Raw genomic sequence first — 23,989 nt, 5'->3', positions numbered from 1 at the left:
TTCTCTAATCTAGATTTTACCCTGCAGTGTGCTCATTCTAAAACTCTTACCCAGTACCCATCCAGGGTCTGTCAGGATCAGGACTTCACAATCTGGCCCTAAGCTCACCCTGTGTTGCTCATCATGGGACTGGGAACTCCTGGAGATCTGAGATCAATTTACCAAACATGGAGCACTTGTTAGGTGCTGAGGCATGGGATTGACTGTAACAGTATCCTGAGATTGGATTCCAGCCCAAGGTGGTGGGCCAGAGGGACAGAACGAGCTTCAGTCTAGGGAGGGCCCTTAGAGAAGGAATTGTAGTCATTGATAGTCCCCGCATCTACCATCTAAACAAGCTCACAGCATCAGCTAAATGTTGAATTAATATGAAGGAAATGTTTTTAATTGTACTTGGTGACAAAAATTGCTTGCATATGACATTAATGTTTTAAGGCTTTCATTTCTGTTTTTGATTCCCTACCCCACTTCCCCAAGATCAGATCTTGAGGCAGGTATCAGAGCAATTCAGGTAGTGAAACTGCAGTCATCTTTGACGCTTTCTTCCTTAAGATACCTGCCAGCTGGAAGCCTGCTTCCTCCTCTCTCTCTGCCTGCCTCTCTGCCTAGTTGTGATTTCTCTCTGTCAAATAAATAAAATATTAAAAAAAAAAAAAAGATACCTGCCAGCTGGTCCGCTGTTTTAAGATTACTTCCTCCAGATCACTTCTTTTCATTCCATGGCAAGCACTACCTGGGATTCATGGAAACATCCTCTTAACTGGCCTTATTGCCTCTAGTCTACTCCCACTCTAGTCCTTCCTGAAAATGACTAAGTGGATCTTCCTAATGTGTTTCTTTGTTGATTAGTCTTCAGTAGCTCTCCACTCCTGACCAAATTAAGTTCAGGCTCTCATCGGTATGGACCCAGCTTACCTTCCAACTTTCCTACTTCCTTCCTTTATATATCCAATCCTTGGGCTTTCCTGACTCAAGCAGCAGAGACCATTTTCCCTCTCATCTATTAAAATCCTAGTTACTCTTCACAGCCTGGGTCAGGCAGGACTGGGTATAACAAAAGACAGGGAGTTTTTGAATTACTGAGGCAAAGGGCTCTCACCTGAATACAGAGATCATAATCCTCATATGAAGTCATGGTATAAAGCAAGTAACATTTGTTAATGATCTTGGCACAGTTATCTTTCCCTCCCATCCAATCAGCATTCATTGAACCAGAGTACCTTCAGTGTCGCCCCAAACACATTCTGAAGTTCACACAAATTATAGTTTATGTAAAAATTTATTTGACCAAAATGTAGAAAAAGTGATACTATTACATATGATACAGTTGCAAGAATCTAAATGGAAAGTGTGGGTTTTATTCAATTGCACAATTTGCTAGTGTACCTTCAGGGTAGTGTGATGCTTAATAAATAGGAGTGAGGGGTAGAGGGCTTGGATAAGCTAGAAGCAGGGTGATTTTGTCAGAATTGTAAACTTGAGTTGGCCCCCACACTGCTGGGGAATGTGGAATGTTTCAGCTCTGAGATGTTAACCAAGAAAGCAGAAATATAACAAAGCCAAAATGTGCAGCCCTGCCTACAAAATACTCCATATCCAGTTTAATCAGGAGTTTCTTGGTCTTGTATTAACTTGGTCCTGAAGAAGGAATTACAGTCCTACATAAGTAAATCTTCAGTTTGCCATTCCCTGAAGTATAAAGGAGATGAAGCTAGGCCGATTACTTTATCTCTACTTTGCTGTCAGAGAGGACCCTTCCACCCGGTATTTGTTAACAACGCTCAGTTATTGATAGCTAGTGGTCTTCTTGATAGGACTGCTCTGAATAAGACTGAATTCTACCACATTCATTCCTGCTGAGGAGATGGTCTCAGATCACAGCAGATAAGCACAGGTCATTATTGGAATAAGCTATCTGCTCCTCAGAGAACAACTTTAGAATGAAAGGAACATGAAGAAGAGCCTAACATCAAGGATCTATCCAGAAAATATTGGGGTAATATGATTATTTCCCGAGCATTCTCATGCTGACTGCTCAGAAGATGTTTGTTCTGCATGGTAGAGTGTGGGAAAGAGCCAAGATGATTAGGTTAATCTGTCTACGGTTTAAGACTTCCACAAAGCCAGCCCCCTCCCCCTGGCCTTTTTTTTTTTTTTTTTTTTTGCTCTGGATGGAAAATCCCTACCCATATTTTAATGTGATGGTCCCTGGTTACCTGTCATGTGACCAACAGTGGCCCAGAAAGTTATACATTCTTCAGCCTTTTAAGCTGACCCATGACTAGATACTGGAGTTGTTTTTGAAAAGTATAGGGTTGTCTATTTTCCCAGGAACCAAATGCCCTCAGTCCTAAGAGAGTATGCTCAATATAAAATACCCTGCCTACCTTATGAATAAATGCAACTGAAGGATAAAAATAGAGTTGAAAAAGCTGGTGCCTTTTGAAAAAAGGAAGGAATTAGATTTAACTGGTGCTCAAAGCTTCTCTGATACAAAATATTTGGTCATATATTCATAATTTGCTTGACATTTCCAGCAAAGCGAAGATTTCAATGGCAAAAGAAACTTCTTACAAGAGAAGAGAAAGACATGGAGCTCTGGAGTTTCTGTTGGAACAAGACTCTTCTGTTTTGGTTATATACAGTTAAGTTCGTTTAGTGTCTGATCCAGTGTCTGATGTAAGCCCACGTTCTCTTCTTTGGCCTGGGCAAGTTTTTCTGGTGAGGATTAAGAGTGGGGGGAAAAGAAATTAATAAGCATCTTTGTTAAGGAGGAAAAGGTTTCTAAACTCCACAAACTGTCAGAGTGAAGTCATAACAGAGAAAGTACTTTACATTTTAATTATTGCAGAATACCATGGAATAACAGAGATCAAGTATCAAATATGGGAGTCAGGGTTGCAAGATAAACTACAGAGTCTTCAATTAAATTTGAATTTCAAGTAAGCAACAAATACTCTTCTAGGACAAGTATATCCCAAATGTTGCGTGAGATACACTTATGCCAAAAAATTACTCATTGCCTATCTGAAATTCAAATTTAACTGGGTGTCCTATGTTTCCATTTGTTAAAATCTGGCAATCTAGAGTTAGAACACCTGGACTTAAACCCCAGTAGTACCACTGAAATACGCCATTTAACTTTGCTAAGTCTCAGTTTCCCCAGCTGTCAAGGGCTAACAACAGCAATACGGGGCATGCGGATTACCATAAGGAAGCAATGAGAGGTGCTTCAGAACTCAGGAAGTTCTACACACACATAAACATAGTCGTAGATATGGGAAACAGTACATTCCCCACCTAGAGCCAGTTAATTAGCCTTTGGTAGGAAATTATAACCCTGAAACCCATTTTTTTCTTCAGAGGTTTTGGGAATGACCATTGAAATTCCAGGCATAATCGTGTTATTGTGTCTGTGCGTCCATAGCCATGGAGTCAAACCCCAGATAAATGCAGCATGACTAAAATCTAAGTCAGACTACAGGTGAGTTATTAAGTGACCAGGCTAATAAAATAAATTTTCAAAAAACGAAAAAGTGAGATGCCATTTAGAGCTAGGCACAACAGCGATCAAGACAGAACTGGTTTGCCGTGAGTGATGGCCGATAAGAGACGAGGCCAAAAATCATTAAAACACTGGAGGAAAGCAAAATGCCTCATAAACTGTGATAGGATCAGCTTGGAAATTTTCAGAAAGAGAAAAAAAAAGGACTGCAAAGATGGCAGTCTCTCAACTAGAACTGCTCAACCCTTCATCTCACAAGCCACTGAAAAATATCAGGTCGCTATGATCGGGCGGATTCTGTGAGAGAAAAGAACAGCGAGCGACGTGGGCCTGACTAATGTGGATGGACAGTGCCCACTCTGTGGTCTCCCCTGCGCCTCACGGACGGAACCACCACTTCTGTTTTGCAGAAAAGCTAAGCAGCGTGTACAAGGTCCCACAGGGCTGAGATTTAAACCTAGGTCTCCTCACTACAAATCCTGACCACATGTCACCTTGCCACTTGGATTCCCTGGTGTCTACTTTGTATTAGATCTAAGAGAAAACAAAACAAAACAAAACAAAAAATCGCCTTTCCCTTAATGTATCAATTGTCCTGAGAAGGGCAACAGGCCCCTAGACCGTCAACAGGCGGTCGGAGGTCACGTTAGCCCAAATCTCTGTAAATGAAGTTCCACTTAGGGGCTTAGTTAAGTGGGATGACTGGATAAGTAGGGCTGCAGTTATTTCAAAGGGTGGAGGCCACCTACATCTGGAAAAATCCCAGGAACAAATATAGTGAGCAAACAAAAAACACCCGCCCCTTCATAGTCCAACGTTTCCACAGTCCTGAGTATGGCCGTGTGTGAGGGGAGTGGTTTATGCAAGAGTTCACGGTGGACGGGAGTTAGGAAATCAGGGAGTGGCTGAGGTTGGAAGGCTGTGAATAGTTGGAGGGAGATAGATTTGGGAGGCATGAATATAGAGAACTGGGACAGAAGTTCCCACCTGAATAAAATTACAGGATGAGGAAAAATAAAGCTACAGTGACCAAAAATTGTTGCTCTAATTGGAGATCTCCATGCTGCTCCCAGGTTCGCGGGGGCAGTCTAGAAGACATGCGTGGACATCAAAATGAGCAGTGCTTCTGGGATAATTTATGGTGGTGGTGGGGGGGGGGTGCAGGGGAGAAGTAGATAAAATATTTAAAATTTGGCTTCTTATGGAAAAATCTATGAGCTTTTGGTCAGTATATACATCATCTCTTAATACCCACAGGCTAACTTTAAGAGTTCTCACCAAACCAAAGCAAGGTTCTTGATTCGCGAGGAGATAGCTGTTAGCATCTCAGGCAACTTTGGAACTCGGGAATGAATCATCTCTGTCTGACTTTCCAGCAGCTTCCACCCCCTTTCCCTGCTAATGGGATGCGTTTTCATCCCCTGTGTAGTTGTTTTCTAAGGGCAGAGGATAGAGGTGAGGTTCACTGGTGAACTTCCTCCCAAGACCCAGGGCTGGGTAGATGTTCCACGAACAGTGAAGACACAGGGAACCCCGGACACCACTCTCAGAGGGTAACACAGAAAACAAATGCGAAAAGGAAGAAAAAGGAGACTAGAATGCCACTGCCGCTTTTTGAAACCGTAGCTCAAACTCCATTCAAGACGAGCCTCTCTTTAGACAGAAGCCTGCCAGTTTTTGCAAGTTCTGCTGACTCTATCAAGCTCCTTAAGAGGCTGGATGAGTCCCCATTCAAAAACAATTTCTATTTAAGGAAAAACTGCTATTGGCATGCAGATATAGTTAGCTAGCACATTTTTGAGAGCTCATGCCAAATTGGCTTTTGTTTTCATATAGGCACAAAGAATCACGTGGGTATCATTTTCCTTTTGAAATGAGCTCCTCATCTGAACCACCCACTTTCTGTTGTAGCCACCATCAAGGGCATCACAGCTACGGCTCAAAAGCGGCAAGTGAAGGAAATGAAAAAGAGGGCCTGGGCACAAGGAGCGCCTGTCTTTATTTCAGTCACACAGTCACAGACACAGCAGAGGGCTTGAAAGACCAAACCAGGAGGCAGGAAACGAGCTTCTAGAAGCCCACGGGAAGTGTAGGCACCACAGTGCGAAGGCCAACTTCGGTATTGCTAGGACAGAGGACGGCACCCCATCTCCCTCTTAGAGAGAGGTCATGTCGTTGAGAGCATGGTCCAGTTCCTCGCTGATAGCTTTGTACTTGAGCTTCTGAGCGTATAGCTCATCTAGAGGGCGGAGGTCCCCAGGGAGAGAGTTCAGAAGAAGAGGTACAGGGAACAGAACGAGAGGGTTGGAATGGAGTACCACAGATGAACAATGAGAGGGAGAAAAAAAAAGTGAGAAAACAAAGTATGAACCGAAGAAAGCTCTGTCTTACGTAAAACAAATGAGGAAGCAAAAGATCAACAGAGTGGTTTCTAAGTGGTTTGAAGCTCTGCAAGGATCAGCCACAAGAAACCTTAATTTAAAAGAAGGGGGACTAGAAATGGACACAGCTTCTACCCCCAACCCCTGCCCCAGGTTACTTCTGACTTGCAGTGATATCACCCAGTCCAAAGGTTATACTTTGGAATGGGGCATTTTTCCCTTATATGGAAACCTCGCCTCCCAAACCAAACACTGGGACACATGGTCTGAGGAACAAGGCTGGCACTCTTTCTGAGCGAGACCGACGGTTTTAGGAGATTTTTGTTTGAATCCGAAGATGCTAGAATTTCCTGCTTATTTTATGAAGAACACGGGACAGAATTCCTTTCTTTTTTCTTTCTTTTCACAGTTGGATTCTGGGCTATGTGGGCACCAGACTTGCAGACAGGAGTCTTTATTCAGTCTCTACATTCTCTGTATTCAGTTTTCTCCTACTGTGGTAAGCTCTGAGCTCTCTGGGAGAGAGCTTCTGTAAAAATGGAAGGCATTTTAAAAATGCAAGGCATCTCTCAGGAACGAGCGCATTGAAGGAAATTCTAAAGGCTTTTTAAAACAAAAGCAGCCATATTTGGGTCTCTGTGTTCATATGTGGAGCCAATTAAGCCGAGAACTTTGACTTTCTGAAAAACGGCAAGCCCCGTCTGCATCGGACTTGCGCTGTCCTGCTCCAGGGCTCCAGCCCTCCGGATGTGCCCTCACTCTGCACTTCGCTTTCCTAGGGTGAACAAAGCCCTGCTCAGCCCTCCGCAGGCTCCTCCCCCCGTCGGCGGATTGTCACAAAGCGGGAGGCAAGCAAGCCTAAGCAGATAGCAGTTTCATACCTTCCAGGTCATCAATTGTCTTTTCCAGTTTTGCAACCGTTCTTTCTGCAAATTCAGCCCGGGTCTCAGCCTAGAAGGAAAGAGAGGCCTCACTATGATGGCTTCGAGACCAGCCTCGAGGGAACCCAGAACTAGCTAGGCACGATCGCGCTCACCTCTTTCAGTTTGTCGGACAAAAGTTTGATTTCTTCTTCATATTTATCCTCCTTTTCAGAATACTGTGGGAGAAACCAAAACAGTACTTAAAAAAAAAAAAAAAAAAAAAAAAAGAGGACAAAAAACCCCAAAACAAAACACATAGAAGAATGTAGGTCCTCTGTTCCTTAAAGAAAAGCAGGTGCTTGAAGCACTATGAACGTGGCCAAGAGGCAAAGTGAAGGCAGCACCTTTCCAGGTAGAAGCAACGGGCCCAACACTCCAGAGCGTCTGCACAGGAGGCCTCTGGGGTGGGACTGAGCTGAAGGTCTGGGCAGAGCAGAGAGCTGAATGGAAACACGTGCCACGTGGAGCCCTCCGCAGCCGGCCTGATGTTTCCAACCCTGCTCCCCACCACCTTTCCCAAACACCTTCCGTGCACTCCCTAGTCTCCCAGCCTTATGCCCCCCCCAAGCACTGGATGTTCCGTCCCCCACTGACTACCTGCCAGAAACGATTTTTGTCTTGCAGGGTTCAACTCGGATTAGTATCAGCTAACCTTTATGGCCGCTCGCTAGCTGGCTAGATATCCTCAATCCCATTTTACAGATGCGGAGGAGAGTCACAGACAGATTAAGTCGTTGGTCGAGGGTCCCATGGCTGGGAAGTGACCACACCATGACCGACTGGAACCGGACTCTGGAATTTGAGCTCCAAGCCTTCTTCATGCTTTACAGCCCTTGTAAATGTCACCTCCTCGTGACACATTCCCCAGCTTTCCAAGGTCCCTCTGTTGAAGTCTCCAAGCACATTACTACTGGGTCAGCGTCTTCTACTCAACTATACTCTGAGCCTTGCAGAGCAGAAGCCATATTATCACGGTAACGTCTACCCCCACGGCCTAGGACAGCACTTGGCATGCCCACGTGAGCTAATGTGGCATGCACGTGAGAGCCACGTCTGCTCATCAAATATCCTCGTATCCCTGTGAATACTAATGACATAGCTCTAAACGAGACAGATATAGTCCTCGTCCCTAGACTTGCCATTTAGCAAGGAAGGCATGTCCTTAATTAGTTAGGACAAATGTGATCAGCCATCATGATAGGAAAAGAAGTAGTGGGAAGTAGTAGTGACTGTTTCCTACACAGTCAGGAAACCCCTAACCTAGGTGTTCGATGCACCTGGAGGGCAGCAGGAGGTGGGGAGAGGGAGGAAGCGAGGACGGCAAATTCATAGGGCAGGCCTCGGAAGAGGGCGTGCATTGCTCCTCACGTGCTTCTCTCGGGTAATGACTGCTTTGGGTACGATTTCAATCTAAAAAGCCTGAATCTGCGTCTCCTATCAGCCGCCCAGCCCTTTAGAGTTTATTTCTGGAGGATTCAAGGGATTCATCTGAGAGTGAGGCTCTGTACACAGTTAGGCTCAGATCTCCCTAAGAGGAGGCTGACCAGGTATGAATCTCAAATTCCCTTTCCACCCTCCTCGAAGGCGGAGATAAAAGACAGTGCATGGGGCGCCTGGGTGGCTCAGTGGGTTAAGCCTCTGCCTTCAGCTCAGGTCATGATCCCGGGGTCCTGGGATCGGGCCCCGCATCGGGCTCTCTGCTCAGCGGGGAGCCTGCTTCCCACCCCCCCACCCCCGCCTGCCTCTCTGCCTACTTGTGATCTCTGCCTGTCAAATAAATAAAATCTTAAAAAAAGAAAAAAAAAAAAAGACGGTGCAAAGACCGCACCGAAGAAGGAACTGTAGCCACTGGACGTCTCTTTTTGTTGGGGGCGGAAAACCCTGCTGCTGGGCACCTTGGGGGCGGAAAACCCTGCTGCTGGGCACCAAAGCCACCGTTAGCAAACAGAGGTCAGCTCCCCAACGCCCCGGCTTGAACTCCCGTGCACCATGAGGGGAAGGAAAGAAAGCCCAGCAAATCACCAGCGCCAAGCGGACCACCAACCTTTTCAGATGCAGCCTCGAGTGATTTCAGATTGTTGGTGACATTCTTGAGCTCTTCTTCTAGGTCACCACATTTCCTGTGCAGAGACAAAAGAAATTTATGTCCTGTCCCCCGCTTAGAGCAGGCAATTCCCCTGAAAGCTTTCAAGCAGAGGAATCCACGCTGCCTAGGGCCCCCGGAAGGAATGTGGGGAAAAATGTTAATGGCTTCTTGCTGAGCTGTAGTGCTGTGCTCTTATCCAGACCCCACGGTGCCTGGCAAAGACGCTGCAGGCTGAGGAGTGTTTGGAAGGTTTGTGTAAAGTGCTCCTGGGCTCTTGCCAAGGGTGAGGCAACAGGGACTTGTGAAATGTGTGATTGAGGAGGCTGCCTGCAGAAGGCGTAAGGATGAAATGGAACGCAGGAGGCCGGGAGAGAGCAATCGGTTTGCAGCCGACGCTCTAGGAGGCAAGCTCTGAACGGATCTGCGAAACTGGATCCTCTCTCGGCATCCTGGGATGCTCCGAGGGGCTGGATCCCTCATCCAAGGCCGAGGGGGAGAGGCTTTTTGTGTGTTCGGAGCTTGCGGGACTGTGGGCTGGCTTCTCACCTCCCGCCTGCCACGCCCACCCAGGAAGGCGTCCCAGGCGAATGACATCAAGACCAGGCAGAAACGCTGACAGGGAAGCCTGCCTTCTGCAGGGAAGTGTTCCCTTAAGAAGGCACAGCCTCCTGAGATACCCTCTCTGGGAGAACGGGACTTCCGGCCTTCTCTGCTAGGGCCTGTCTCCCTGCTATTTCCCAATACCTCTGTGGGAAGGTGAGCACGTAGGCAGTGCTTCCGAGGGCAGTGAGAACAAAAGGACACTCTCTTGTCAGCCACGGCGGCAAAGGGGAAGGGCCTAGCTGGGAGTCCCAGGTGTCCATTCACTTGAGCAGAGGCCCTGAAGAGTCAGGGTCAATTCCCAACACGACAGCTCCCTCCCGCTCAGCGCCAGGAGCCAAGCTGGGTCCCCTCTCAGTCCTGCTCTGCCACTCACAGTTCAGACACCTCGGCACGCTCCTCCGCCCGCTCCAGCTCGCCCTCCAGGATGACCAACTTACGAGCCACCTGCAGACGGAAAGGATCGACTGAGACCCAACAACCCCATGTAGGAGGATGCCGCCCCCAACCCTTCTAGACAGCAAGGCCGCGCCCAGATCATCTGCGAGCACCTGGGCCCCAGGAATGAGGCAGGCAGGAGGGGCAGCCGACCACGGAGGCCAGCAGAAAAGCCACTGAGCTTTCATGGTCTGAAGACCCATGATTCCCAGTTTTAGCCAAAATACCCAGCTGTGCGACAAAAAGTGATCCGATCAGTTGGTCTCCCCACTAAGTTAGACAAGTGTCGCAGAATTCCCCAGGCCCTGCTGGCATTGCGGAAGATACGGTTTTCTGGCCAAGCAGCTGTCTCTGGAAGAACAGATGTGGACACAGAAGGACAGCTGAACTAACCAAAAGCTTCCTTTAGGCGGCCCCGGGGCTCTCCCTATCACAGATCCATTTCCTCCCTGCTTCCTGCGGCTGCCCTCTGCCAGCCCCACTCACCTCCTCGTATTTGCGGTCGGCCTCCTCAGCGATGTGCTTGGCCTCTTTGAGCTGCATCTCCTGTATCTCCATCTTCTCCTCGTCTTTCATGGCCCGGTTTTCTATCACCTTCATTCCCCTGCAAGGAGCAACCTCGTCATTACCTCCGCACACGGGTTACCGCTCATCACACACCTCCGCACGTCGGCTCATCCAAACTCCTCTCCAAGAACCATGCTCCAAAGAGGAAGCCGTAGAGCGGCTCTCTTTCACTTCCCCTTCACCTTCAACTTCACAGCTGCCCTGTGAGGCACACCGTCCCCACTTGACAAAGAAACGGAAGCACAGAGAGGCCAAATAACTTGCTCAGGGTTGCGAGGCTCGTATGTGGCAGGGCTGGGATTCAGACCCTGGTGATCGGGCTTCAGGGTCCGTGTTCCCATCCCATATGGCCGCTCGCTCACTAGTATTGAGAAGTACTTGTACCGTGACAGTTACCGCATGGGCCAGCCTGGCTGTGGGAATGATGGATTCTACCGCGCTGGGGGAGAAGGTGTGGACGCGTCACGGCAGGCTTTCCAGAAGGGAATACAGGGAACCACAGGAGGGTTTCAGAAGCGGGAGGGAATGGAAACCAGAAAGATGAAGGGACTGCCATGGGAAGACCAGTTAAGAGGCAGGTACCCACAAGGTGAGGGGTGAGGAGGAGCTGAAGCGAAGTGGACAGGTCCAGTCCGGAGAGGACAGTGTCTGGGGGACGGCTGGATATCCACAGGGCAGCTGGCTTTGGCCTGCATTGCTTAGAATGCACGAGTAAGACCAGATACCTCCCAAGAGGCCAACCCAGGATAACGTACTGATGTGTGTCATGCTTGCCCAGACTGGAGGACCGTACACGTCTTGTTGCTTAGTAAATATGTCACTAGCAACCCTAGCTCGCTGTCAAGACACCTTCACACCTGTACAAAGCCTTAACCTCAGCACAGGAGCAAGCCTGGGAAATCTTTGCAACAACTGGAAAGGTCGAGGTGACTAGCCCAACCCGAAGTGATCGGCCGTGGAAGGACTCAAATCCAGACCTCTAGTTCCCAAGCAGAGAATTCTTTCTACCAAAACTAGCCATCTCCCAACAAGGGCGTCACCAAAGGCCTCTGGTGGTCCAACACAGAGACATGAGGGGCCTTCCCAGGCTTTCTGGGTTTGGTGAGGTCCTAGAGGTCAGACGTCTGGCCAGCCTGGTCTGCCTGTGAATATGGGCAGCAACTAATCCAGGCCCCAGGCACAGCCACGAGCAATTTGTGATGAGCAGGAAGTCTCTGCTGGGCTGATGCCCTCCCCGGTACAGGCTGTTCCACGCTGCACGGGAAGAAATGTCCCGCATGGGCAACTGGCATAGTCAGCCTCCAAGATTCCCCGGTTGGTTTTTCATCTCACCACAGCATAATCAGAAATTAATCCTTCGGAGGAGCTTATACCAGGAACCCGTGGTGGATGGGTGAAATGAGAGTCCTGGTGTGACTGCCGGCTACATACACAATGACCACTGGCCCGGCCCGCACCGTCCCCGCACAAGGAGCCCATTTACCACCACCACACAGAGACGGCTGCTTCTGTGAATGACACAATCTGCCCTCAGTCCTCCAGAGCCTGTGCCAAGGCATGAATTATCCTGCGCCCGAGGACGGAGCATCCCGCCGGAGGCCCGAAGGCAGAGTGCATGCCCCTGAGGTGAGGAGTGCTGTCCGTTCCCAGTCTACTAATGGTGCTGCTCTGCGCGTGTCCCTGACATACAGCTGTCACTGTCCAGCTGCCTTAACGATCGATCATCCGTGCAGATGCCCCATTCCAAGTTTCCATCTCCCGACTCCCTCTCCCTTCACCCGGGGAACCTGATATTGTGAGAACACCAGCGAAACGCACAGTGGCTCTCATAGAATCCGCGAAGCAGCCGTCTGCAAACGGGCGGCCAGGGACAATCGTCCTTGCAGGCTTACATCGACCCATTTGTCAATTTTCTCTGCCTGTTGGGAGTTCTCCTACAGCCCATCCCGTCTCCGGGAGGTCAGCCACCCGGTGCCACGCCCACTTCTGCGAAGCACACGCCGATGCCTCCAAGCCTGAAGCATTCTTACCTCTCGCTCTCATCCGCGGCCTTTTCGGCCTCCTCCAGCTTCTGCAGGGCCGTGGCCAGTCGCTCCTGGGCCCTGTCCAGCTCCTCCTCAACAAGCTGGATGCGTCGATTGAGAGCTGCCACATCCCCTTCGGCCTGGGGAGGTCAGAGGCGCAGCCAGGTTAAGAAGTGAAAGGCCACCCCAGCATCCCCAAGTCGCATGGCATCCTCCCCTCTATTAACACGCTTCCCCCATCTGCCCCTGCCCAAGAAAGCCCACCAAAGAATGCAGGCAGAAAGGAATCCATGCTCTCATCTGGAGAACATGAATCTTCCATATGATCTTCCTCTGAAAATGTCCGGGAACTTCCACCACTCAACGACCAAGGTGTGTATCCCAGTAGAGGACAGGCAGTCAAGCCAACATGGAAGAGTGCCTGGGAGAAGACAGTGCCGGCCTCTCTGGGATTCCTAGAGAACTGGGCCACCAAGTGCCCTGACTCACCCTGGCATATAAAAAGCTCTGCTCCCAGTCACCTCAACAGTAAGATAAATTTAAGAGTATGGAACCCTCAGTTAAATGTTGGCCACACAACGTGGGGGAGGGGGGCAGCACTCTCAGAACACCACCCTGAACTAAGCCTGGCCCAGAGAGGATGGGACAAAAAGATTTAAGTAAGGAGAGCAAAGAAAACTTGGGTTACGGACATGGAAGGGATGTCTGAACGGTGATACCGGCTTTTCAAGGTATTTGCACCTACGAGGAAGGTAATAAGGCAGCGGACATAAAAGCAGGATCTCCGGGCTCAAAAAGCGCACGGTCAGAAACCCCGTTTTGCCGATTTGTAGCCGGGTGGCATTGGGCAGGCTGCTTCACTGCTCTGAGCGCCCCATCCCAGCCCCAGCATGGGGGAGATGGTAACTGAGGGGGTGGTATTGCATCTGCCAGGTGGGAAGTCCCATGATTTCACCTCATTTAATCCTCCGGTATTTTACAACGGGAAACGGAGAGGTCCAGCTAGGGGCAGTCGTTCCATTCAGTGTCACAGAACTGGTGAGAAAACAGCCTCAGGAACCCCAGCCCACCGCTCTTCCCCGGCTGAGTCTGTACCCTGCAGAGTCCCGTGGGGGCTTTGAGGTCAGCCACCCTCAGCAAGAAATACTGAGGAGTTGGTGAAATTTGACTCAACTGAGGGAAGATGTGTAAAGCTACACTGGCTTCTTCCTATCGAGACAATCTCTGAGTTGGGGCAGGCCAAAAATATGAGTAGGAACCGCTCCCTACCCCCGCCCCCTTAATTTATACAGGGAAAAAAAAAAAAAAAAGGAGTAAAAGAATGAGACCAGAGATGCTGAAAAACTCAGTGACTCAGGAAACTGTGCTCAGCCCCAGGGTCTTAAGCAGCAGATGGAGGGAAAACTCCCACAGGTGTTTCTGATCGCCACTTCCTCTGAAACACCAATCTGGACACTACATTAAAACCACCGATGAACTATTTTAAGAAATTCACCCACTCCTGCCAACGAGTGGGTGCCTTCTATTCTTTTTAATAACACGAATTTTAACTCCTTCAGCAACGGGGGCAGGAATGGAATCCCCCCTCCCCCAATAGTTAGTACATTAGCACAACTGCATAACCAACACCGCTACCTAATTCTGGAACATTTCCATCACCCCACCGCCCCCAAGAAACCCCATCCCCATTAGCAGTCAAGGTATTGATTTTTAAGATCATACACAGGTGCTTTCTTTATTCATGAGTTGTCTTTAAAAAATGAAAGTGAGCCTTTCCTTCTGTGGGGAATTCTGAATCCTGATAACCACGCTCTGGCACATTTTCAACTGTCTGGAACTGAAAGAACGCTGATACACACAACGATATCTGTACATACATATATATGTATTTTTGAAAAACTGCTAGTCACTGCTAGTCATTTTGGGCTCCACCCCTTCCTGCAATCAAAGCTTCTACACTCTACAAAGGATTTCCCTTATAAGGTAAAAGAGGCTTGCTAGATACATGTGGCGAAGGAACAGGAAGATGTCGGTTAATCACACAAAAATCTAAACGAAACCAGCTGTCGGGAGGCAGACCCAGAAGTCTGCCACACGCCGGCTCTTGGCTTTCTCCACAAGAGACTGAGAAAGGGTTTTTTTTCCCTCCCTCTCTGGGCTTAGTTCCTTTGCCTGAGTACTTTCTTCAGACTTCCCCATTCTGACAAAGAGGAGCATGCTTTGAAAAGCAAACTTTTTAAGAAGTCCACAACTTTCCAAAAACATCCTTCCTCCCCACTGGACTGTCCTACTCCTAAGTCTTGGCTTGAGGCTGAGGGTCATTTTTAAGCAGAAGTAATTGTCCTCCAGCGAGATGACTTGGGATGAGATCAGAGGGAGGGTTCTGCCGGTTCCTTGTGTGAAAGAGGCCAAACCAGCTACTGTTTGAGGCTTGCACAGGTTTCTGAGGCCCCCTCACGCCAGAGCAGCCCTGACAGACCAAACGCTTCCGCTCAGGCCAAGACTGGGGCGGCGTTGGGGCTCTTCTCCAGACTTGTCAACACCCAGGGCATCTTTTCCACTTCTGGGATCCCCACCCTCAGCCTCAACACTCCAGCTTTCCAGGGCCCTGGGCCTTCACGGTCTCCCCCAACTTTCTTTCACACCCAGGGCCCTTCTCCCAGCAAATCCTTATTCTATAATAATAAATGCTCGACTTCCATTTTGAAGCCTACCCCAAGAGGGAAGGGGGGCTGCTCCCCTCTCCTGCTCCCACTACAGAACACTGAACCCCTCTGCAATGCTATCCAGCCTTATTTGTACCCCTCACACACGTTAGACTGTGAGCTCTTCTGAGGTGACTGGGAGGGGAGGAAAAACAGCCGAGAATTGAGCACCTACTATGTGCCATGACTCCCCAGACCCTCCCAGCTATCATTGGGGGTCGGCACTATTGTCACGGCTGCTTTACAGATGGGGAGACACGGCGCTAGGAGTTGAGTACCAAGTGGTAGGATCTCTTCCCAGCCCCAGGAGTTGCCACCATGTGTCCTGCCCCAAGGGGCAGTCCGAGGACGGAGGGAGGGCGGAGAGAGCCCTCCTCCATCGGCGCCCCATTATCTGTCTCAGGCCGCGCAGCATGGAGCTGAGGCACACCAAACCATGCTGGGTCGAGGACCCCGAGCTAACATTCCTAAGTTCTTTGGGGGGAAAGGCGGGGTCCCGCGGCCGTCGCTCGGCGGTCGTTCCCGCGGGGACCAGCTGGGGAGGGAAAGGCCGGCGGCTCCGGGCTGAACTTCCGCCCCCCGCCAGGAGCAGACACGTCGCCGCCGCGCCCCTGGGAACAGCTGGGAAAGTTCAGCTGGAGCCGGGAAGCCGCGTAAGAGGGGAGAAAGTGCGACGCCCCCCCCCCCCCCGCCCCCGAGTCCGCGTCGGCTAGTCCAACCCCAGACAATGGAAGCTCAATGTTTCCACTCTCACTTCCCGCTCCAAGGTCCAGTCGCCCCCCCGGCCCCCACACCCCCCGCCCAGGACCCCGGCGCCAGCCGGGAGTCAGATGGCAGTGCGGCGCCCCACACAGCCCCCTCCCCACTCCAGGATCCTGCGTCCTCCTCGGCCCCATCCCCCCATTACCCGCTCGGCCGGCCACGCCCGATCCGGATGCGGCGCCCCCTCCCCCGTCCCAGGCTGGGGAAAGAGGATGACTGCGGAGAAAGGGGGTCTCAGCCCGCCCGCGGGAGGGGGCTGCGGGTCCGCGATCGGGGAGCCGCCAGGCCAAAGCGCACGAAGGAGGGCTAATGGGGGGCCCGGGGGAAACCTGGTAGCGGCCGCCCAGGGCGGGCGGGGAGCGCGGGAAGCCGGCGGCGCGGGGAGAAGGGGAGAAAGGAGCGCGCGCTGGGCCCGGGGATGCCGGGGCGCGGGACCCGGGCGCAGGCTCTCACTTTCTCGCGCCGCTCGCGCTCGCCGTCCAGCTCCCGCTGCAGGCCCTGCGCGCGGTCCTCCGCCTCATCCGCCTGCTGCTGCAAGGCCTGGATCTTGCGTTTCACCGCCTCCAGGGAGTTGAGGCCGGCCATGGCGCGGGGGCGCGGAGGCGCACGCAGCGGGCGGCGGGCAGCGGCGGGCGCTCGGCTCGGCTCGGCTCCGGCGAAAGCTGCACCAGCCGCGCCCCGGCCCCCGAGCCTTTGCCAGCGCCGGGGCCGCCCCCGCCTCTCCCCGCCCCCGGCCCGGCCGCCGTCGGGGCGATGAGGTCACCCGGCCCGGCAGCCGACGTCAGCACCGCTGGGGGAGGGCCTGACGTCGGCACCGCTGGCCACAGCTGCTGGAAAGTGCCCCTTTTCGGGACTTATTTGGAGAAAGCGCCGGGAGGCACCGCCTTCTCCTTTTCCTCCTCCTCTTCCTCCGGCGCTGCCCGCCCGCCCGGCCCCGGGGCTCCCGCCTGGCCCAGCCGCGGGCGCCCCCATTACTGCGCACGTACGTCGGAGGCTTTCTTCTCCGTGAGTTCCAGCTTCTCCTGGGCGTCTTTCAGGTTCTCGGAGTATTTGTCCAGCTCATCCTCCGTCCCCTTCAGCTTCTTCTGGAGGTGCGTCAGCTCCTCTTCCACCTGGGGACAGATTGGGGGACGTGTCAGCCTGGGGCCCACGTACCCGTGGCGCAGGGGCGTCTCCCACATTCACAAGAGTCCTCTGTCTCTCTGGGCCTCAGTTGCCTCATCTGCAAAACAGGGATAACCATACTGTGCACCCCTCAAATGCCACCTGTTAATATGATTTTCACCTTCTTCCCATCTCTTGGGATCAGCTGTGTATGGTTACCTTGGGGGGGGGGGGGGTGTCCCGGATACTCTTTCAGAATCGATTACGGCTTTTGGGAAACAAGTCCCGACACGCTTCCCAGAAACACATTTCAGTTTTGCATCCCAGTTTCAGGGGTGCGGACTCCTGGGGATCCTGAGCAGAAATAGGAGCCTTATATTCTGGGCCTAGACCTTCCCCCCAACCCCAGCCTGTCCGTCTGTAGTCCTGCCTCCTACACTGGCAGCCAGAGAAACTTTCTAAATGTATGCTTGCCCTGCTCCTGCCTCTTGAACTGCCATGGCTCCCCCATTGCCTGAGAGAGTGGTTCTCTGACTTTCCCACAAAATACTCTGAAAGTTTGGGGCACCCGGTGGTGGTGGGGGGCTCAGTAGGTTAAGTCTCAGATTCTTCATTTTGGCTCAGGTCATGATCTCAGGGTCATGAACTCAGGGTAGTGAGATGGAGCCCCTAGTCCATCTGGTGCTGTGTGGAGCCTATTTAAGATTCTCTCTCTCTCTCCCCCTGTACCTCTGCCCCTTGCCCCCACCCCTGTCCCATGCTCCGTCTCAAACAAAATAAAACAAAAACTCTGGAAGGTTGAAGGGCTCAGGCCCGCCCCACTCCTGTACTTGGGGGGCCTGGCTAGAAGAAAGCTAACCCTCAAAGAGCACTTTCTTTGAAGGCTAAGGTTAAATCTTTAAAATTACTGCACATCTGGCTTATGTTCATTTAGGTAAAAATGTCCCCCACAGTCCCTAAGTTTTCAGTTCTTTATGTTTATCCTGGGAGCCTTGCCCCTCTCTTGGCCCTCCTAGCTTGAAGAGCTCGGATCTACAGGATACAAACCAGAGACCCCCTCACCTCTCTATCGCCCTCCACTGTGCTGGTCAAGAGCCAGTTCAGGAAGCCTTCTCTGTCATCTCCAGGCTGCACCTCCCTGCCCTGAATTCTGGTTCAAGCTGGGTCAGTCCAGCTCATGTTTTTACCTGACTTGTGTCTCTGGTAGTTTGACCCCCTGGTTCAGTCCACGCTCCCAGCGTGAGCAACAGGCCTCCCTGGGGCCCTGCTTCATCCTCCTGCTTCCCCTTCCCAGCAGGAAGCCCCAAGGGGTGGACTGACTTTCTCCAAGGTCACCCGGCACAGGATTTGAACCCACTTTTGAACACGCCCTTGTGCCAGTCTTGCTTTCCTTCATCCCCTTCTGACTTCCTTCTTTTCTCTAACTTCCCGAAGAAGGTATGTTATAGAAGCTGATCTGGCTTCTAGGTCAAGCTCTGAATCTGATCTGGGTTACATACTCACCCCTCAGATGATGTGCAAATGTGCCAGATGCTGTGTGTGTGTGGGTGTGTGTGAGTGCCCCTGTGCAAAATCTTTTTTCTTTTTTTAAAAGTTTATTTATTTATTTGAGAGAGAGAGGGAGAGAGAGCGCATAAGTGGGAGGGACACAGGGAGAAGGAGAGAGAATTCTAAGCAGATTCCACCTTGAGTGCAGAGCCCACCATGGGGCTCGATCACAGAACCCTGAGAACACAACCTGAGCCAAAACCAAGAGTCTGATGCTTAACCAAGTGCACCACCCAGGTGTCCCCCCATGCAAATTCTTAAAAGGCCTCCTGTCCTGTCTTCAAGGCCACTGAGTGTCCTGCTGCTGAGCTAGGGAATGGGGAGGGGAGTCGGGGCTCAGAGGAGGAGGAGGGTGACAACAGCTCAAGCCTATGTCAGGCTCCCCAGGGCCTGATCTTGACCTTACTAGGCAATAAGTCTAGAAGCCTGGCTCCAAATCCCAGCTGTATGACCCCTTTTCTGGCCTCAGTCTTCTCATCTGCAAAATGGAAACCTTGTCGTGGTGATTTCTGAGTGCCCCAGCGGGGGCTGTGAAACTTCTGCCTTGACGAAGAAAATTAGCCAATTTCCTTAAAGGCAGGACAGCATGACCCAGCGTTCACCTGACATCCTTCTGGAAGGATCTGTGGGGTGCAGCATCTATTAGGTGCCAACAATGTGCCCAGCACAGTGCTGTCTTAACATGACAGAGCGAGAGCAAGTTCTGCGGCTTTGGGCTCATCCAGGTGTAAAGATGGGTGGGTTTTTCATGACATTTTCCGGCAAGGTTTGGACAACAAAGGGTGGGGACTGGGATCACGTGGTTCGAGGGCCATGAAACATTTAGAAAGTGCCAGGCACATGACACGTGCCGTCTCACTGAAGCTGCATGTCACAGAATGGTAAACTGAGTCCTAGCATGAGAAAGGGACTTGGCCCTGGCCATACAGACAGGGGATTTGAATCCTCATCAAACTGATTTCAAAAGCTGGTTCGCTTGACTTCTAGGTTACACATGCCCGCTGCTCACTGGCTTCCCACTGATCTTCCACACCCAGCACCAATGCCCCCTCCCCCGGGGGAAGCCCGCCCTGCTGCCCTGGGCAGAGCCTCACCATGGCCTTGGACCTCCACCCCGCCCCCCTGCCCCAGTCCCTGTCCCTCCCTTTGGCCCAGCCCTGTCTGCTGAGGCAGGGAGCGTCCCTCCATGTTTGGCTCTGTCTCTCCCAGCCTGGACTCCTCCAGAGTTGGGCCAGGCTGAGTTCACCCTGAGCCAAGCCCCAGCATCACTCAGTATGGGGCTAGGCTCAGTCCTCACCAAAGAAGTCCAGGGGAAGTTCGCACAATGAATCAGTGACACACCCCACACCCTTCAGTGGCTGAAGCCAGGTGCGAAAAATCAATAAGACTGACACACATCGGGTTCCTTGCCCTGGCTCTGGACCTGGCTCTGGTCTCTGACAAGTCACTTCCTTCTCTGGGCCTCAGTTTTCCTGCCTGTAAAATGGCTGGGAAGGTCATGGACTGCACACCTTAGTCCCTGTAAATGGGGCCTGAGGACAGGGCTGAGGCAGGATGTGGGGTCAAAGGCCAGTTGTGGCGGATGTCACTGCCCTGGGAGGGGAGCAGGCAGGAAGTGGGAGGGCTGGGCCTCTGGTCCTGTTTCCACACTGGACAAACAGGGCCTAGAATGGAGACTTTGCTGTGGGGTCCCCAAGGGGCAGGCTGGCTCCAGGACCCACACTTTGGCCTTCTGAAGTGTGAGGCACTCCAGGTAAGTCAAGTCCCTCATGGCATCCTGCCTCTGTTCCTAGGCGGGACAGGTCATTGGCCCCTTTGGAATGTGGCCTCTGCTTTGGGCCTCTGGAATCTTGGGTTCCATGCCTGGCCGTCAGAAGGTAGCCCACGCCCCCATGTCACAGATAAGGAGACTGAGGGTTCAGAGAGAAGCAGCAATGTGTCCTGAGTCAAAGTGAGAAGATCCAGCCTGGATTCAAGCACAAATCCATCCCAGTGGGTGGCTTCATGGAAAAGCAAGAACAGGATGAAAACCCAGCTGGAGGCCAGAAAACCTGTCCCTGCCTTTTTGGCCGTACTGGGTCAAAGTACGGCCTTTTGGCTGAAGGCTTTGAGAAGCCTTCCCTTTTGCATATGTGTCTGCCTTGGGAGACTGTATCAGTCACTCACACCTTAGTGAAAATTAGAGCCATACACTTGCTTTTCTCTGAATCCCTAGCCGAGTCTCTCATGGCAAAGGTTGACTAATGGATGGAAGTGGGCAGCTCAGGGCCGGCACAAGATGGGTGTCTGTGTCTGCCAGGGAGGAAGGAGGAAGGGAGTGTGGCAGGGAGTGCTGGGGTGGGGCTGGCCTCTGAGAATGTGTCACAGGCTCTCAGGGAAGCCCCGGGATGCTGGGGGATGGGGAGGCCCACTGGGGAAGGAGGGCGGAGGGCGGGGAGGAAATAATCCTGCTTTTATTGAGTGCTTACTCTGCGCCAGGCCCAGGACAAGGGCTCCACCTGCAGTCACCTCTAATCCTTCCATAGCCATGAGGGAAGCCCCAATGTCACTTATCTCAAACATGGGGCCACTGAAGCCCAGACCCATGAAGACCTTTGCACGGGGCTCAGTGCCCCAGCTGTGAACACAGCCGGTCTGAGCTCAGAGCCTGATGTTTTTACCATCCAAGCTGGCCTGGCGTATGGGCTGGGCTGGGCTAGGCACAGAGTGTCGCCATCCTGGGCGGCTCCCGCGGTTTATCGGAGACCCTGATGTTCCTGAGGGCTGGGTGGTTAACCCCAGGGCTGCCGATGAGTCCTGTGGGGGGCAGGGTGCTACAGAGAGCAGCACCCCCTTCCTTCCTCCCGCTGGCTGATCTAGCCACCCAGACAGCTGACTTCTGCTCTGCTCCAGGCCATGGCCTTGTGACTGCCCAGCCCAGGCCTCTGCCGACCAGTTGCATTAGCCCCCGGTGTACCCAGTTGCCGGAGCCTTCTTCGAAACTTGTCTCCAGAGCTCTAGGTCCAAGGCTCCGCCTGCCACTAGCACCCCACCTCTCCCCTCTGGGCTCCGGGCAGGAATGGGGGGGCACCGGAGATATGCAGGGGTGCATTGAGATCCTCAGGTTCACCCCCAAATCTCCAACTGCTCCAGTCCTGACTCTCACCCAGTTGCCCCGCAGCCGGACACAGCTGGCCCCACCGCATACCCACACTCGGCCACCCTTCCGGCACAGTCCCACCTGGGTCTGTCCTGACACGGGGACAGGGTGACCCACACTCACACACAGCTTGGCACTGCCACCCTCATCACCACACACACGCACACATGCGTACATGTGTGCACAGGTACCTGGGCACTGCCACACTCACCTGGACACTAAGGTACACACACACACACTCTGCAGGAGCAATCACCCAACAGGCACACACACGCCAATACAAGTACACTCACCCCGACACACACACGCTCGCCCTGACACACACATTCCATTGCTGCCATGTCAGCTTTGGCATGAGCACACACACACACACACACACACACACACACACACACACACACAGAGCCAGCCTCTCCCCGCTACACACAGGCCCACAGTGATACCAGCGCAAATGCCTGAACACATCCAGACTCCACATCCCCACTTTCCAACAAGCACACACTCATGCCTCAGTCTACACACACTCATTGTCACAGACGCCTTTACCCTTCTGCGCTCTGTTCAGCCCAAACACGCACACACATGTGCACCACCCGTGCACACACAGAATGCCCAAGCACACAAATACACTCTCAGACACGGCATCAAACACCCCATCTAGTATACACCCCCCACGCTCATCCGCTCATCCCAACACCCCTACACACCACTCCAGCTTGCACACACATCCAGGCGCTCACAAACACCTCTCCCTTGCCCAAATGTGCTCGCTCGCGCTCCCTCTCTCTCTCTCTCTCTCACTTTGCTCATCCTGGCCCTGTGGGGTGATGGTTGCCTCTCTCTCCCAGCTCAGGGACCCTGGAAAGACAATGGTCCCCTCACTCTCAGCCAGAGTGTCACCTGGTCCCTGCCCTGACTCCAGGCACCAAGGTTTCTGGAACTCCCACCTTGGATCCCAGAGCCTGGCGTCCGCGGCAGGAGCAGCCCGGAGAGGGCCCTGGGCAGCCAGACCTGGCCTGGGGGACAGCCCCTCACCTGCTTGCACTTCTCCTCTGCGGCTTTCTTATCGGACTCGGCCTGCTCTGCCCGGTCGATAGCGTTCTCCTTGTCCAGCTTCAGCATCTGCATCTTCTTCTTGATGGCCTCCATGGCTGGGCGGTGGGGCGCGGGCACAGAGGGCTCTGCGGAGGGGACTGCTCGACGGGCCGGGCCGAGTGAGCAGCCAGGTGGGGGCGAGGCCCTTATAGGCTCCCAGGCGCACCGCCCCGCTGCCAGGCGAGACCTGGAGGAGGCCCAAGCCCAGGCCGCCGGGCCAGCCGCCACTCGCTTGCTCAGGAGGACTTGGCTAGCTCACCGGCCGCCCGCAGCCTTCGCCTTATTTGGGCCTAGGATTTTCTCAAAGGAAAAAAAAAAAAAAAGAAAAAGAAAAAGCCCAGCCCGTTTCCATTTTTAACCTGGTGACACAGGTCCCTGGTGGGCATGTGGGCACAGCGCTGGCTCAGGAGGAGGATCCTGGTGGCCTTTTGGCCGGCCTCAATTTCCTCATCTGTGCTGGCAAACACAGAAGAGGGCTTGAGTGTGGGTGTAGAGTAGGGGCGAGGTGGGGTGAGGAGGCACCCATCCTCCTTTCTCCTCCCCTCTGGTCTCGCCTCCATTTCCCACTCTGTCCGAGGGGCTCCCTGGGTTAGCCCCCTCTTTCTGTTGAGTCTCTGACTTATCTTCTCCCTCCATCTCCTTTCTGATGAGTGTCCCTGTGCCTCTCTCTGTTTCTGTCTCTGTCTCTCTCCATCTCTCTGTACCTGTCTCTGTGTCTCTCCACCTCTCCATGTGTTAATTTCCCTGTCTCCCCTTCTCTTTTGGTCTTGTTCTCTTGGACTCTCTCTGTATCTCTTTGTCTGTCTGTCTCTCTCCCTATCTATCCTTTCAGTTCCCCCTGTCCTTCTTTCTATCTGTCTCCTCCTGTCTGTCTCTCTGTCCTCTTCCCTGCCCCTGCAGGCAGGCACTACCAGGGTGAGATTGACCTGGATCACCTCTTGGAAATCCTTGGAGCCCAAGACAGGCCCAGACCAGGCCCCGATGCCATGCTGAGATGGCACACCCTCCCTCCCCTGCTCAGTGCCTGTCTGTGGCTCCCCAAAACCATGGGAACAGGAGGTAGCCTTAGCTCAGCTTGTCACTCAGACTCCTGTCCGTTGCTCCCTCCCCAG

The 23,989-nt window shown here is 52.6% G+C and overlaps 1 protein-coding gene across 3 annotated transcripts; it reads right to left on the bottom strand.

Moving 5' to 3' along the window:
* Positions 1-1,260: 1,260 nt before the first annotated feature.
* TPM4 (tropomyosin 4) lies at positions 1,261-22,981 on the bottom strand. 3 transcript variants are annotated; one of them, XM_045991038.1, is made up of 9 exons: positions 22,818-22,973; positions 16,978-17,103; positions 12,531-12,664; positions 10,420-10,537; positions 9,872-9,942; positions 8,854-8,929; positions 6,923-6,985; positions 6,768-6,837; positions 1,261-2,718 (listed from the first exon to the last, which is right to left on the bottom strand). In XM_045991038.1, exons 1-9 carry the CDS (start codon positions 22,929-22,931, stop codon positions 2,636-2,638), a joined length of 855 nt encoding a protein of 284 aa, XP_045846994.1. In that variant the 5' UTR covers positions 22,932-22,973; the 3' UTR covers positions 1,261-2,635. The 3 variants fall into 3 exon arrangements, with proteins under 3 accessions (XP_045846994.1, XP_045846995.1, XP_045846996.1); XM_045991040.1 differs by lacking the exon at positions 1,261-2,718 and adding an exon at positions 2,736-5,744 and having other exon boundaries at positions 22,818-22,981; XM_045991039.1 differs by lacking the exons at positions 16,978-17,103; positions 22,818-22,973 and adding an exon at positions 16,445-16,717.
* Between the last annotated feature and the right edge of the window lie 1,008 nt (positions 22,982-23,989).

This window comes from Meles meles, chromosome 20 (assembly GCF_922984935.1).
Source record: "Meles meles chromosome 20, mMelMel3.1 paternal haplotype, whole genome shotgun sequence".
Classification (NCBI taxonomy): domain Eukaryota; kingdom Metazoa; phylum Chordata; class Mammalia; order Carnivora; family Mustelidae; genus Meles; species Meles meles.
The sequence above is the reverse complement of the archived record's forward strand: the minus strand, read 5'-3'. Positions and strand labels throughout refer to the sequence as shown.